General features: G+C 29.7%; 1 protein-coding gene and 1 long non-coding RNA gene across 2 annotated transcripts; both read left to right on the forward strand.

The window, feature by feature from the left end:
• Window positions 1–66: 66 nt before the first annotated feature.
• Window positions 67–3,489, forward strand: LOC115891409. The gene is made up of 4 exons (XR_004051837.1): window positions 67–224; window positions 717–847; window positions 1,014–2,969; window positions 3,411–3,489. It is a non-coding gene; the product is annotated as an uncharacterized LOC115891409 (long non-coding RNA).
• Window positions 3,490–8,511: 5,022 nt separating this feature from the next.
• LOC115891427 (glutathione S-transferase 1-1-like) lies at window positions 8,512–16,390 on the forward strand. The gene is made up of 3 exons (XM_030911880.1): window positions 8,512–8,600; window positions 8,672–8,819; window positions 15,618–16,390. Exons 2-3 carry the CDS (start codon window positions 8,679–8,681, stop codon window positions 16,125–16,127), a joined length of 651 nt encoding a protein of 216 aa, XP_030767740.1. The 5' UTR covers window positions 8,512–8,600; window positions 8,672–8,678; the 3' UTR covers window positions 16,128–16,390.
• Window positions 16,391–17,517: the final 1,127 nt, after the last annotated feature.

Here is a 17,517-nt window from a genome sequence, read left to right on the forward strand (position 1 = left end):
ATTTTTTCTTTCAGACAAAGCATTATTTATAAAGGAAAAAAATGATAATTTTCTTTTACCTGTGGTGAATCTGACAACGTTGACAGTGCTTCATTTTCCGTTTTTAGCAAGATGTCCTCATGACGCTCTTAAAATTTTTCTGATTTTTTGTTAGAAAAAGTGATTATTCTGGATAATATTTGAGTGTATTGTGTTCCCTAAGGCCTGTTTAATCTCCTGAAAATGTGAGTACTCGTTATTTTGCTTGTTTTCTATAGTATTTTTCACTTTTAAATTTTTCAATTACATCATCATTAAACGTTGAGATAGTTTTCCTATTTTCATAATTTCCTTTTTGAAAATCGAGTGTATTGAAATATAGAGACATTTCTTGATGTCTCTGTTGTACATTTAAAATGAAGTTACTGGGATAATGCTTCATATTTAGATATATTTGTTTATTTTTTTGGACCATTTTTTTTGGTAGAGTCTAAAGATGTTTTTATTCCCAAAGAAATTTTTTAGATGTTTATTCGTACAGACAAAGTATTTTCTACGTCTTTAAACTCGGAGTCGTGGTTTTTTAGTATTCTTAATTATATAATAATAATACTTTCAGATAAAGTAAAATATTTTTACAGGCATGTTTAATACTATACACTGTGGTCATATTTATGTTAACAGTTTTGCATTGTTTTAATATAAAGCTTTAATAATTATAATTTTCTTTTTTTTAGGAGCGTTATTAATAATACACACCAGCACATAAAGACCATTTAAAAGAAGAGACTGGGGCCACCCCTTGTATAATCCTGATGTTTAGCTATCATTCTGGTTTATGAGTTGTTTTTCTATTATCTGGCTAAAAGTAAGTTTAATTTATTATTTAAAAATTATTTTAATCAATTTATTAATTGTTTATTAACAGACTAACCAAATTGTTAAGATATATTTAACATTAATATGAAACAAAAAAAATACAATTATTATAGCATAATTATATAAATGTAATGTTATTTATTTCTTTCTTACAGATTATCTACAACAAATCAATAAATGTATACAGTTCCAAGGCAGTACATTTATCCTTTTTACAAATATTATCAGCAATGGTATCAGGACTTATAAGTATATCTAAAATTTTACATCTTTTGGGTAAATATATACTGGTTTTTAATGGTTTTCATTGGATTTCATGATTTCTAAATTTCTAAAGTAGGAAAAAATTCCAATGAGTCTCTGAGTTACATTTTTATGGTTCCTTATTGTCATGGGAAAATTCAGAACATCTATTTTTAATTTGGACCAATTTTTCGCTTTTTATTCTTCGATCACTCCTTATTTCTTTTGGGAGAATATCATCTATTTAGAACTTTTCGTTTCATGTTGTTTTTGGTTACCTTTCCTTTCTCTATAATAGCTTGATTTTTCATTGATTCCAAAAGATATTTCATTGATTGTATATTTCTATAAGTCTTCTTTTACTTGTATTATTTTTCTGATGGTGTTATTTAATAGCTTTTGCTTGTGTAATTCCTTGTACAAAATTTCAGTTTTGATGGATTCATTTCCATGTCATTTTTTCAGATCATATGCCATGAATTTCTGCCATTTTACTTATTCTATTGCTTTAGTTTGTGTGTGTTAAAATATAATTTAAACACACTTAAAAATCTGAGGACTAATTTCTGACCAATTCCTGGCGCATTCGCCATTTATTTAAAAACCTGACTAGGTCACAGGATATCACTTCTACTTTTCCTAGCATTTTTCCAATTAATTTTCCTGAGTAACATCGACTCCAGAGCATCATAACTAGCTTCCCCAAAGAGGAGGAGACCCGGATCACCCCCTAACCCGGTTGTTCGGGCATCGATGACCTATGTAGCATGCACAGGTACCCAAGGGAGTCACCACCCTCTGGTTTACGAGCTAGGTGTTCTAACGCTAGAGGCTTCGGCCGGATACGACCTGGCACCCAAGCTCCGAGACTTCTTCGTGCACGTATTCCGTGACCCTCGAAGAGGCAGGGGGCGGGATATCGGACACATTGAAGATGATGAGGGGGGTCCGCCTGTAGGGGGTCCCGGTGGATGTCCGCTCGATGGGTGACGAGGGTGACCCGAGACGAGGCTGCTTAGCTGGGATGGGAACTGACTGGCGAGGCTTAATCGTCGGACAAGGGTTAAATCTGATGAAGGGGGGCGACCTTATATGCTCTGGAGGATTTTTTCTTGATGTTCTTGATGTCAAATTTTGACTAGATATTGCTGAGAGCATATCTTTTTGTCCATGTTCCAGTTCTTATTCACTACATACCTCTTTATTTTTTTTAATATCATCTAAAACCATTCTCCATCTTGCTTTTGGCCTACCTCTATTTCACTGTTTTTGTCTGCCATATTTTCTTTATTATTGGAATATTATCATTCATCAATTCTATAAACTATCCCAATGATTGCTATATATACATATTTATATTATTTTAGTTATTCTTGTGAGACGTTTCTAAGACCTATTTTCTTGATTCTATTGCCTGTATAAAATGACAGCTATTTTTTAATCATTTTCATGTCATTTTTCAATCCATAATATTTCTACTTCATTATTTGTCTCTCATATTTTCTTTATTATTGGAAATATCACCTTTTATACATTCTATAAACTCTTCTATTGCTTGTCTTATTTGTGTTATTCCTTTATGCTTCAGACTTTGTATCCTTTTTTATGTCAGACTTTTCTAAGACATAGTATTTTCACATTTCTATTGCCTGTATAGAATAATGGCTTATTTTTATTCACTTCCTAGACTTCCAAGCCTTTGATTATGTTGCTTTTGATGCCTACATGGGATTGTTTAGTTCTGGATTTTTTTCTAATTGATTTTCTTTTAATTCCTTTTATAATTGAGTTTTTGAATGGGGTATTGTACTGCTTTGGAACCAGGATTTTTTGGGACAGCTGCACAGGAGGAAGCTAAATAATTTTAGGTAAATTTTACTAAAAGATGTATTCTCTAAATTAAATATGTTTAATAAAGACGTAATAACATTGTATTTTGTAAAATATGTAGATATAAATGATTCATTTCAAATAAAATGTTGTGGCGCGCAAGTTACTTATTGAATAGGCAACTAAACATACACTTACCGTGTATAATGAGTTGCCTGTATAATAAGTCTGAAATTTTAGAATTTAGTTTTTCATACTTTTTTAATATTATAATTAAAATATTTGTTAATTACAAATACAGCTGACTTAACCATGTTTTTTTCTTGTAGTTTTATCAAAAAAAAGTTCTCAATGTTACGAAGATTTCTGTATATATACCTTATCATCAATTCTCTAATTATTTAAACATGTAGAATAGTTTTTAATCAAGGCTTGTTAATGAACAAATAATTAATTATTTCTTTATATTTTTCTTACAGGACCAAGACTTTTCCAGAGGGGTAGCCAGAAAATTCATTTACCACCACATAGACATCAGCATGTCCATCAACACCTTGGATTTTAATATACTTTTTATATTACTCTTGTTAATAAAATATATTATGTTAATAAATAATAATTAAAAATAAATGAGTTTAATTGAACCAAAATATACCTATTAGAAATACTGTCTAATCCCGAACAAAAAGAAAGAAAAGTCATCTAATTGTCACAAAAGTAAAAAAACAACTTAACAAATTGTTCTGGAATAGACAGCATTTCATATAAAAATTATACCCTACGATTACCTCCGCGCTCTTATGTATTCCTGATACAAATCCGAGAAAATTCAGCTTTTAACAAAAATCGAAAGAAAAATTTTTAATCTTCGTCCAAAATCACCGGTTTCTATCAGGAGCACATAAGCGTGAAGAGGTGTGGAGTAAACTGAGTACCAATATTTACCTCCTCGCTCTTATGTACTCCTAATACATATCCGAGAAAATTCAATTTTTGTCAAAGACTGCACGAAAATTTTTAAACCGCGTCCAAAATCGTCAATTTCTATCAGGAACGCATAAGCGTGAAGAGGTAAGGAGCAAATTTAGTACCACACGTAAATAAAGCATTTTTCAACGATATTTCTGCTATCTCTAACACTTCGAACTCGTTTCCAAACTTCAACCCCTAATATCTCGTAAACTATAAGGGCTAGAGAGGAACGGAGGGCGTCTTTCGATAGGCAATTCAACCCTTTATAAGGGCGCAAAACGAGGGCGCGATCGGAAACAAAAAAAATTTTTGGCGAAAAATGAGGTAAGGGGTTAACCTTCCTTCATTTTTGCCCAAAAATTTTTTTGGTCTCCGATCGCGCCCTAATTATGCACCCTTATAGAGGGTTGAAAGGCGAATCGAATGCCGAGTTCCGTTCCTCGATATCTCTTTTAGTTTAGAAGTTATGGCCGTTTTTCCAAAAAAATCTAGCAATTCTAACTCGTTGGTCGGATGCTCCAAAATTTGCCAGGTCGAAATTATTTTTGGTCGGTTTTGTCAAAAGCGGAGAAATTTTTAATTTTGTATCAGGAACACATAAGTGCGAGGAGGTATTTTTCGTACCAGGAGTAGGCGTTGCATTCACCATTTTGTCAAGATCTTTAAATAATGTCAGAGAGAGAATAGAATTCTTAAATTTGTACCAGGAGCACACGAAAGCTAGGAGGTATATTTCGACACCAGGAGAGTATGCAGGCGGATCTACCATTTAATATTAAATGTGTCCAGAGTATACACATTGTATTTTTACCTCTTCGCTCTCATATGATCCTGATAGATATCGAAACTTTTAGCAAAACTAACACCAAAAAGAAAGTTTATCAGGATGATATAGGAGTTGGGAGGTAAATTGTAGAAGTCTTTTTCAAATAAAACAACAGTTATTTTTAATAGATTTATTTATTCACACACACGACATATACATGTATATTTGATAAGAATAGACTCAATCAGTATTTTTTCGGGATAAATCTATACTGGATTCTGGCTGCTGTAATCTTCCTAAGTAATCTTCTAGTTTCTTCATCAAGTTAGCTTGGAAACTGTGTAGCAAAAGCTGAAGATCTTCATATCTGGAAAAGAAAAGAAAACAATATATTAATATTTCTTCATAAGTTGTATTTTTTTTTCTTTTTCTTAAATTAATAAAGGAATAATAATTAATAAAAGAAATGGTTAGGCAACCAGTAAAACACTAAAATTGTAAATCGCATGAAAAGAATAAAGAATTTAGTATAGTCTGTCCAACGGAAGGATACCCGGCAGTGACAGTTGTGTCTGTCATTAGAGGTAAATTATATTTTCTGTCATTTTTTGAATTTCGCCTGTCGAAATCTTCGTTGGGACGTTGGGAAGACTATAGATTAAGTTCAAGCTTTCCTTGTTTTAATTTTTTACTACACTAAAAGTAGATAGTACTGAGGAGTAGTACGTAGTAGTATGATAAAAAAAAACACCGTCGAGTTGGCTTGGAAATGAAGTTTTTTTTTCATATACAGTATGACTCCGGATTATCTTTACAAGAAGAAAAACCTTTTTATTATTGATATTTTGAGAAAAGTGCATTAACAAAGAATTTTTGCTTGTTCTAAAATGGTTAATCCCCTTTATATTTTCAAAATTTCCATACCGTTTTAGAGAAAATTAAGAAAAATATGAAAATATTGTTGAATTTTTTCTCTAAAGGTCTAAAAGTATATTATCATAGAAACGCGTTTTGATTTTTAGGAAAAATTCAATATTTTCGTATGATCGAAAAAAAAACGGCATCAGCGATGACTATGAAATGAAGATCGCTGTCATTTTCAATGGAAATTTATATGGGAAATGCCATCGATAGTCATTTCCCAGCCAACTGAACGCCGTTTTTTGCGATCATACGGTATATTATTTATATAATTATCAAATATAATTAAAAATATATTTTTATTTATATAATTATCATACAGCATTTTCAATACTTATAGACATTGAAATTACAACAGAGAATTGTCTTTTTACATTAATTCAAAAGTACTAGAATATGTGGGTTGTTGAGAACCCACATAAAAATATTTTTTTCTCATTCAATGTTCTATATATTTTGTAATAAAACAAATTCTCTGGTACACAGTAATTAAAAAAAGTATTTTCTAGGACAGGGTCGGAACCAGTGGAGCATTCCACGCGACGCTGTACGGTATATCTAAAACAAACCACCTTGAATGATTTGTTTAAAACTTTTTTTAGGTAAAAATAATACAGATTTTGAGTCATCCCTTAGAAAATTTGTTCTAGGAATTATAGATAATTACGGTCTAACAGCATTGTATAATTTGGAATTGTTCAAAACAAATTTTTTAGAGTCATCGTGAGTGTATAAGAAAGAAGCAGTTAGTGTGATTGTTGGTGGTCTAAAATAATGTACTAAATTTCGTACATTTAATACATTACTATGAGTTTTATACTAATTTAATATCTCAAGACCTTTATTTAAGATTATATAGATATATTTTTTGGGCAAGTGTGTTACATTATTGTATTTGGAAGGTCGTAAGCTTTCAAAAAATGTAATAAAAAGATTAAGAGAATCTAATTTCAACTTGTAAAACACAAAAATGTAGGAATAGGAGTCTGAAATTTATATTGTTATGAGATTATTTTGAGCAGTTTTCTATGGTTTAATAAGATATATGTAGATGTCAAAAAAATCCAAAAGTATTGTTTAAAAACTGAATCAAGTTAAAAGAATTAAAGTTAAATGTCAGAAATGACACTTAACATTTCAAAATTATATTTTGAGTTATTATACAGGGTGACCCGAACTGTACTCCGGAAACTTTGGCAGCATATTCTGCAGATAAAAATAAGTAAAAAAGTTCGTATAAATGTGTGTCATAAAATACTTAGTTTCGGAGATACAGGGTGTAAAATTTTCACTTTTATTTCGATTTTTTCCAAATAATTTCTGAAGTAACGTCAATATTTGGATGAAAATTGGTGTGTGGGCGTTTTTTGACATGAGACTTCTTTTTTGACATTTCTTATTGTAGAAGGCGCCACCTACATATCAAAAAATACTTTGAATAAGAAGACTAAAGAAGGAGCATATCAAAAATCTTAGGTACACCGCGATGGGCCTCAAATATGGCCGACTTAAATTCCGGTTTATCAGTGTCGTTCTAATTTTATTTAAAAAATGTAAAACTATGATGTAGGGTAGACGTGGGGTATACTCAATAATTTGTTGTTTTATTTTACGTTGTGAATAAATGTTGGTAGTTATTAAAATTGTTATAAAAATATATAATTCTAATAAAAATAGATAAGTTATAATAAGTATTTATTAACACAAACATCCGATACGCTACTGAAGCAGGTAAGTCAAATTAACGTATCTAAATTCTTTGACATCTAATCTTTGACAAGTAATAAATAAAAGCTAAAATGCAAGAAAAATATATAATTTAGTTAATTTAAGTGAATTTCATAAATGATCGGTTTACTACACGTATGTATATTATATAGTCACTTACTAGCGAAAAGTTGTTCCATTATTTCACTCAATTTTTGCCGAGATCTACCGCACGCTACACAACCAACTATTTTAGAGTCTTTTTCGATAAATCGCGATAGTGTCACTGTTAATTTAAGTTCTGCCACAATTTCCATCTAGATTTACTACCTTAATACAACTATCAGTAGTAGAATAAATAATAAATAACATAAAATAAGCTCCATAAAGACTGACAAATCCACAAAATTTCAAATCAAATTCAAATGTGTCAAATGAATCGTCAAACAGAACTGTCAAGGATCCCCACCCTAGAGAGCTGTTATGGTGGCTTTTCCGCCCACCATGCATGAATACATGGATAGCATTATGCTCCTTCCTTAGTCTTCTTATTCAAAGCAAAAATCAAATTTCTCGTGTCAAAAAACTCCCAGACACCAATTTTCATAGAAATATTATCGTTGCTACAGAAATTATTTGTTATTTATACTTCTACACCCTGTATCTCCGAAACTAAGCATTTTAGGACATACATTTATACGAACTTTTTTACTTATTTTTATCTGCAGAATATGCTGCCAAAGTTTCCGGAGTACAGTTCGGACCACCCTGTATTTTTGTAAAGGTAATTTTAAGTTCTTTTGAATGAATTAAAAATACACAGGATGTCCCAAAAAATAGTTTTTGTTGATAATTAATAAAAAAAATGTCTGTTCATACTCTTAAATTATTCATTTTAAAATTAGTTTTCGTTTATCTCCTATAGAAAAGGGTGTTTTCCTTTAAATGTGTCTAATTTGGTCCACCCTATTCATATGGAAGCAAAAAAAAGGATACACATTTCCTTCGAAATATCTAAGCTGATATGTAATTAAAAAAATAACGTTTTGATAACAAAATCAACAACTTGAACGAAAAATTAAATTAAAACAAATATCCAAGAAGATTTTAGTACAAAATGCAGTGACCTAGTACAAAATTTCCCTCTCTGGCCACTCCTGAATGTTCCTAACGAAAAAATTCGAACCGGCAGAGGGGTCGATATATAAATTCGGCCCCCCTTTTGCCGGCCGGCATTTTACAAGCGTCTCGCGTTCTGCCACATCCGTTCTCAGGTTTAAACTGTTCCCAAGGACATTAATCTGTAAGTTTGGGCAATTCAGAGCACTTTAAACCAGTTTTTCGACTTCTCTAACGGTGTTTTGGGTGTTTTAGATCCATCATGACCATCGACTTCTACTATTTGCCCGGTTCAGCTCCTTGCAGGTCTGTTTTACTGACTGCAAAAGTGTTGGGGCTTGATCTCAACTTGAAACTGACCAACTTGCAAGCCGGGGAACACCTTACACCGGAATTTTTGAAGGTAAGAGACTCGAAGCTGTTTGGTTTTGAGAGAAAGTGTTTGAAATTTATTAGTTAATATTAAATTTATATAGGTACGTCGTTAATTCTTTGGTATATAATATATGATCAAAAAAAAAAATAATTTAAGTAATAAAAAATGTGAGTTGGATTTTATCATAGTTTGGGGAATAAGAAGAAACTTTGTTTGTGCGTTTTTGCAGGTATATCTTTGTTTTCTAAAATATATTCTAATATTCTATTAAGAGTATACTAGATATTTTTTTATATACAGGGTGTTCTAAAATTCGGTGGACATAGAACTAATACTGCTGTTTTTGGAAATCAAAATAAGTTAAAATGATTAGTTTTTGAAACCTCCGTATTTAAATAACGTTACACTTTTAAAAACTAGTATTTTTTTTACTTTTTTAAGCAAAAATTTGCTGTTATGCTCTCAAATTTATAATTAATAGAGTTAAGTATAAATAATAATAAATACAAAAATAAAATAAATATACTAATTATGTATGGCATTTTATTTGACTGATGATCATGTCACGAAGGTAAGATAAAATAGCGTACAAGATAATAATTGTATTATGAATAAAAAAAAAAATTTCTCCATACAACTGAAACTTGTTTATTTCAAAAAGTTCCCTATGCCTGTTCTGAATAATGAACACAAATAGGGATGGTAATACTGTATCGATTTTTTTGAAATATCGATATCGCAAAAACACTTTTAATTATGTTATGTATTTAGTAGTAATTAAAATTGAATCTTCCTATTTAATAATTAATTAAAAATGACTACTAATAATAATCACATTAATTAAATTTTCTCAATATATCGATACTAGCCTCGTTGATATTTATTGATATCGATTTTTTTTCTATAAAATTGCCATCTCTAAGAAAAAATTCTAAACGCAAATGACCTTCCTGCTTCTATGAGTCGGCTGTCTGAAATCGTTTGAAGTTAATTTAGCAGGGAATTATAGTGTTTATCTCGTGGAGGCCTTGAACAATCCTAGCCAGTATGTTACAGCGTTTTTTTATGCATTCAAGAATTTATTCAAACAGTCTGGTTTCCGTTTTGTTATAAATTAACTTCATCTGCTTTTTTTGTAAATATGTATTAATTAATTAAAAAAAAATATAAAAAATATAGTTTTAGAACATTAAAGCATAGTTTTTTTTATTAAATAAAAAACATTCAAGACTTTGATTGCGAGTTTATATTATTATGAACTATTCGTATTCGTACAAAAAAATTAAATATAACATACGATTGAAAAAAACGGCACAGGAAAAAAAACCTTTGCAGCAAAAAGTTCAATCAAAAATAAACCTGAAACTTAATTGCAGCAGATGATTAAAATTAATTTTGAATTTTAATTTGATATCGTCTGATGTTTTTTAATCTAAATTAATTACTGCTCCCATGTCTATTTTTATTCAGATTTAATAATCAAGCCAACAACAATATGCAAAAGTCAAACGCTTAAGTTTAACGATAAAAATGTAATTTCTGAAAATCATATCAAGCGTACGTATGGTATTTTTATATTCAGAGTTATTGGTTTAATTGTTGATAAACACGCTATTGGGACATTAATGTTGTTGACATTAACGTCCATGTCAGTATCTACAGATATTGTCATTAATCATTAGGTATATTTGTTTTTTTTTTTCATTCGATTATATAGAATTAAAATATAACCAAAATTAAAGAACATAAAGTTATTTTCTTAATATACTTTTTTCTCGGAATGAAGAATAAAATATTTGGTATATACAGGGTATATACTTTAATAACACACTAATATTTAGGGGGTAATTCTTTTTTTCTAGAAAAAAATGGTACGCCATTGACTTCCCTTAAAATAAACATTATTTTGAAAATCTTCATTTATTTCTAAACGATTTTTCTCTTGATTTTCTTTATCCGACGCAAAGTTTTTGCTTAAAAAAATTAAAGTAATGTTACTACAGGGTGAAATGGCTGAATTACCTGGACGGAAATAAAAAGATACATCAAAAACATTTTTTGTACATCAAAAAAATGCATTTTGATGCATATAAGACGTGCATCAAATTTCATAAAGAAATCTGTAATAGCATCAGACTTTTAGAAAATTTTACCACCCTGTATCTCAAAAGTTAAGTTGTTTAGGACATGTAAAGTTTTTTCCTTAAAATAGACATATTTTATTGACATATTAATGAGTATATTTTTCAATAATTTTCAGAACAAAGATTTTTCTATCATGATTCACAACATGGCGTGATCGATAACAAAAAAAAAAAGATAACAGATGTTTTAGAAAATCAAAGTCAATTCACTTTCATAATTAAATACAATAATAATACATAACCAATACCAATATGTATTTTAGTGGTGTGGCCTGTAACTTAATCAGATTATATTGATTGATTAAATAAAAAATAAGTGTCAGACAAGGACAGAACGCCTCGACAGAAAGTTTTTTATATATACCCACATATTACATATGTATGTACAATATCATTAACGTAAAAATTATTAGAAAGATATTTATTTGTTCTAAGTTTATTTTATGTTATTTTTATTATTTATTCTACAATTATTGGTTTAGTTCAGAGGTAGTGGATCCTTTTAGTGCTCCTTTAACATTGTTGTTTAACAGCAAAAAATATGACGTTAATTTTATCAATAATAATATCTATCAAAGAATAAAAATTAAATTAACCATTTTAGAACAAGCAAAAATTATTATGTAGAATGCATTTTTCTCAAAATGTTAATAATAAAAAAGTTTCTCCTCTTGTTAAGACAATCCTGGTAAATACTGTACTTATTTTAATTATAGAAAATTATGAATTAATTTGAATCTCTCTAAGACTTCTAACATCTATGATACGTACACATATGCGCAAATTACGTATTCTCAATCTATTTGTTATCTAGCAATGTGTGTGTTAAGTTGAATAAACCATTGTAGCAAATAAACGCATTCTAAAAATAACTGACAGCCTGTTATAAACAGGCGGCCTCTTTGCTATACAGGATGTCCTAAATTAATTCAAGAATCTTTAATGAGTCTACTTACTGATAAAAATAATACTATTTTTTTTTTCATTAATCATGTTTATACCTAATATACAGTAAGTACAAGACTTTTGGACATCTATATACATATGTATTAAGATAATATATTATTTTTTTATTCGGTTTGTTTTTTTCCTATGTGTTGTTACTTACAGTATTCTTTAAGAATAGCATCATTATAGACTTCTAATCTAATTATAGAGAATGTTTACTTTGAATTTATTAATGATTCAATTCATTATTTTTGTATTCTGTTGGTATAGAATAGGAATAGTGATTTGTTTGTTTAATGTTTGCCAAGCCAATTTTTCTGTTTATTTTTATGATAAAGTAATTATAGAAGAAATCAAAAACTGTATTATATGGACAAAATTCTTTTTTTTACAAAAAAATTATAGTTCTCAGTTTTGTTTAGACAAAAATAAAAGCAAATAGTGAACCAATAAGTCTAAGACAATATTTGCCAAGATAATTTGAAATCTCTTAGTACATAATAGTTTTGAGTGACAAACTATGTATATTTGTAGTTTCTAAGCGTGAATTAAACAATTTTAACAGTATTACTGTATAAATAACAAAAAATAGGTGATAAATATTAGCGCAAATAAACATTAAGGTCGATGTAATATGATAATAATAGATATAATAACATATGTATTAGCATGAATATGCATAACTTTATTAAAGCGTTTTTTTAAACCAAACTAAACCACAATTTCCTGACCAATAAAAAAAAATTATGAATTTTGTATAAGATAAGTGCAGACCTAAAGTATGTATTGGATGTATTTCAGGAAAATATTGTAACTTATACAGGGTCGCTCAAAAAAGTGTGAGTGGATCGGGAGGATTTTTTTAATAGAAATCAGGCATTTAAAAATAAAATATTAAAAATACAGGAACTGTCCTGAAATCACAATTATACTAGGTATTTACTGTAGATGGTCTATACTTACTTTGCTATAAATATCGTAATCTTAAATGATACAGGATGTTCAAAATTCTACGCCAAAATTTCTAAAATATAAAATAATTTTTCTTGTTTTTTTTTTAAATCGAACACCCTGTATTATTTTTTTTATTAAATGGAGAATTAAAAAATGATCATTTTTTGTATCTAAGGAAAAATCATTGGGCGGCTTATGATAAAAATTTACTGTGGAAAATGCCGTGGAGTATCCGTTAAAAGTTTTGAAATAATCCAAATACAAAAAATGTTCATTTTTAATTCTCTATTTAATAAAAGAATTGTATACAGGGTGTTTCACGAGGGGTAAACCGCAGAGGAATTATGGTGTACACTATGAAGGAATTCTACAGGAATTCCAAGGAATTACGAGGAATTCCAAGGAATTCCATGGAATTACTAGGAATTCCAATTATTTCCGTAAGAATTCCAATGAATTCCAAGGAATTCCTTAGAAATTTAGAGGAATTCCACAGGAATTAAGAGGAATTACAAGCAACTTTATAAAAAATTAACGAACATTAGTAAACCATGAATACTATAATAGGTAGTACTAAATTTAAAGAAAAACGTTTTGCAGGCGATTTTTTACTATCCGTTTTTCGTTTTCGCTTCCAAAATTTCCCAATATCAAATATCTACAGGTTAGATATTCTTTTAATTTAATATTGTACCCTCGATTATATATCTAAAATATTTTCCAATAGTACGGCCGAACCACCCCCGAGAGATCTACTTATAACGTTCCCTGATTTCGCCATTTTAAAGAAACCCTCATAAGATTTTTTTATTCAGTACTCCAGAAAGTGTAAAGTTGATTTTTTCATTTCCTCGGAATAATACCTAGGTATATACTATAGGGAAATTAATACAACTTTAGGTGCACTTCATCAATGATACCATGCGTAATCTTATGGAATTTACTGGTGATCGTATTATGACGTGCAACTGAAGTTTTATTAATTTCCTTTCCTATAGATACGAGTATAACTAGGTACCTATCATTTTCAAAATCCCGAGAAAAATTAATTTTAATAAGTAAGTGCCGACATATTTCCAGTATTTTTACCGCATGATCCCCTATTAGTCCTAAAATTTAACTAAAAAAACGTAAATCTCGTAATAGTACTTTTTATTGTTAGATCTAGTACTTATAGAGACATTAGACATTTATAAAAATCACCAGAAAATTCATAGCGGAACTGCGAAACCGAGGTGGCAACGCTGGTTCAGACTGAAAGAGTTATCGAGTTCGTACCAAGGAATTCCAAGGAAGACCTTGAATGATTGACCTTGACCTTGAAGACCAGGAATTCCAAGGAATTCCGAAGGAATTACGAGGAATTCTGAGGAATTATTTGAGTAAAAGGAATTACGGTGTACACTTTTCCCTCTGCGGTTTACCCCTCGGTGTTTCATTAAAAAAAAAACGAAGAAAAAATATTTTATATTTTAGAAAATTTGGGGCGGAATTTTGAACATCCTGTATGATTTAAAATTACGATATTTATAGCAAAGTTAAGTACAGGCCATCTAAAGTAAATACCTAATATAGTTTTGATTTCAGAACAGTTGTTGTATTTTTAATATTTTTTTAAAAAAAGGCTGACATTTTTTATTTATTTATTGATATCTCTGAAACTGTCGAAACATATTTTTTACTCATATCCCAGGATTACGTAAAGTGATCTGAAAGGAAGCCAAAAATTCAATAATAAACAGAGTGTTCCATTTAGAAAAAATCATCCCGATCCACGCACACTTTTTTGAGCCACATTGTAGAAGTTAAAATATTTTTCTGTAATCCATCCTAATACATACTTTAGGTTTGCACTCATACTAAAGATAAACAGAAAACAACAGAATTATTAAAAATAAAAAATAAAAAAACGAAGACAGAACTCTATCTACATATTATTTAAAGTAAAACAGCATTTAACATTATTTTATCTAGAGGAAATAGCTCCATTATCAATCAAATTGGCTTTTAAATGTCAATCGTATTACTTGCACGATGGAATGCTCATTTGAAAAAGCTTGTAAAAACTCAACCTACCTTAATAATCGACTGACTCACTGCAATAATTATTATATTGTCCTTTTTACATGCAACTGTACTTTCCTGGCTCGTGTGATAACCCATTATAGATTGCACCATCCTGCTGAACCTATTTGAAACAAAAAAGAATGTTAGTAATGTTATTTTTTCCATAGCAAAACTGTTAAAATTGCCTTATATCTATCAAAAATTGTAGATAAAATAGTACTTTAATCACAAGGGTAGATTAAATGATACTTTAACAGCGAGGATAGGTTAAAAACTTTATTTCTTCTCGCTCGTTTTTTAATTTCTTCCATTTTTGAAAGTTTTTGTATTCCCTTTCATAAGTTATTCGGGATTTAAATGGAAGTAATTTGGATATGGCGTTTGTCGCCTCAGCCTGAATATCTGTTGGTAATTTACTTATTTCGTTTTGAGTCATTTCTGGCTCCAGTTCAATCAGCAATCGACACGAAAGAGAATTAAAAAATGTTGACTCAAAACTAACAACTAAAGAGACAGCTTTATTTATTTGTCAAACAACATAGAAACCAACGCCAACCCAGCACAATATTTTTTCTACTCGTAATAAATTCCTTGAAATAATAGCAAGAACTATGAAATTTAGCAATAGAGAAAAATCTAAAAAGTCTATATAGTCTTAATACGGACCCCGTACTTGTCTGTTTATTTTTTTTATATTATTATTCTTTTCCAGATCAACCCCCAGCACACCATCCCCACCATAAACGACAACGGGTTCAGCCTGTGGGAAAGCAGAGCCATCTGCACGTACCTAGTCAACGCCTATGGCAAAGATGACTCCCTCTATCCCAAAGAACCCAAAGCACGTGCCTTAGTTGACCAGCGTCTCTATTTCGACATCGGCACCCTCTATGCCCGTTTCGCCGACTACTACTACCCATCCCTGTTCCAAGGGTTGCCCAAAGAACCCTCCAAGCTGGAACGAATCGACGAAGGCATGAAATTCTTGGACGGGTTCCTCGAAGGACAAACCTACGTTGCTGGAAAGAACCTAACAGTTGCTGACTTAGCTATTTTAGCTAGTATATCGACCTTTGAAGTTGTGGAGTATGACCTTTCACCCTACAAGAACATCGGTAAATGGTACGCCAACTTGAAGAGTACCATTCCTGGATACAAAGAAGCCAATGAAGATGGGTGTATTGCCTTCAAGGAATTGATCGATAGCCTGCAGAAGAAGTAGATTTTTGTGGGACACCTCGTATATTGCCTTATGTACGTCTAATATTTACAGAAAAAAAAAAGATGGTTTTGTCTTAAATATGCTTTTAATAGGGGGTCACGTTTTGATTTTGATTGATTAGAAGAGAGACTGTTTCCCAATATTTTTCGAAAAAAGTATTAATTTTTTAATGATTTTTGTATTTTGTCATAATCACTGCTCTTGATACTGTTACAAATGTTGTGTATACCATAAAAAAATTAAATAAAGATATTTAAAAAACATGTTTAATTTATTTATTTTTAATGCTAGCGGACAAGTTATAATAAATCATACGGGATGTTCAAAATTCTAGGCCAAAATATAAAATAATTTTTTTAAATGGAGAGTTAAAAAATTAACATTTTTTGTATTTTAATTATGGTAAAATACGAGAAAAAATCATTAGGTGGCTCTGATAAAAATTTATTGTGGAAAATGCCATATGAAATATAAAATCGCGAATATCTGCGAAACCGTTAAATATTTTGAAATACTCTAAATACATAAAATGTTAATTTTTTAATTCTCCATCTAATAGAAAAAATATATACAGGGTGTTCCTTTAAAAAAAAGAAGAAAAATTATTTTATATTTTAGAAAGTTTGGCGTAGAATTTTGAACATCCTGTATGATTTACGATTACCATATTTACAGCAAAGTAAGTACAGACCATCTAAAATAAATATCTAATATAGTTTTGATTTCAGGATAGTTTTTGTATTTTTAATAATTTTTTTAAGAAATGCTGAAAAATATACATATATTTTTTATTTATTTATTAATATCTCTGAAACTATCTAAATATATTTACTCATATCTTAGGATTATGTAAAGTGATCTGAAAGGAAGCCAAAAATGCAATAATATACAGGGTGTTCCATTAAAAAAAATTAAACAAAACAAAATTTCCAAGTTTTTTTATTCTAGAAGCTACATATGGCCGACGCACTATTGTCGGGCCCTGTATATGGATATAAAACAGTGTTTCCTCCATGGTCTTTACAAAAAACTGATCTAAAGACAGCCGGAAAACCCCCAGTGTGTACTTTAATCTTAAAAAACTTTTAACGTTATATCTTGGCCAATTTTTATAACTAATTTCTATAATTAATTTTAGCTTTTAATCAAAACAATACATTTCATAATAATGATTCACTAGTTATCAATTGCTTTAATATCTCTAAATATCCACCTGTCAAAACAACAAAACCCTTTAAATATAAATACAATGATTAATTTCATGAAACATTTCAATAATACACGAAAAATATCATCAATAATTATGCTTTGCGTGGTATGGATGGAAATTACTTTTTCAATAATAGATATTTATGCTACATATCTAGGTAAAATTATCATAAAAAACCTT

Source organism: Sitophilus oryzae, unplaced genomic scaffold (genome assembly GCF_002938485.1).
Source record: "Sitophilus oryzae breed Bouriz unplaced genomic scaffold, Soryzae_2.0 scaffold_1007_pilon_pilon, whole genome shotgun sequence".
Classification (NCBI taxonomy): domain Eukaryota; kingdom Metazoa; phylum Arthropoda; class Insecta; order Coleoptera; family Curculionidae; genus Sitophilus; species Sitophilus oryzae.

Coding starts and splice junctions, on each gene's coding strand:
- LOC115891427 (XM_030911880.1), top strand. CDS start 8,679: ATGACCATCGACTTCTACTATTTGCCCGGTTCAGCTCCTTGCAGGTCT. Junction 8,820..15,617: donor TTACACCGGAATTTTTGAAG/GTAAGAGACTCG, acceptor ATTCTTTTCCAG/ATCAACCCCCAGCACACCAT.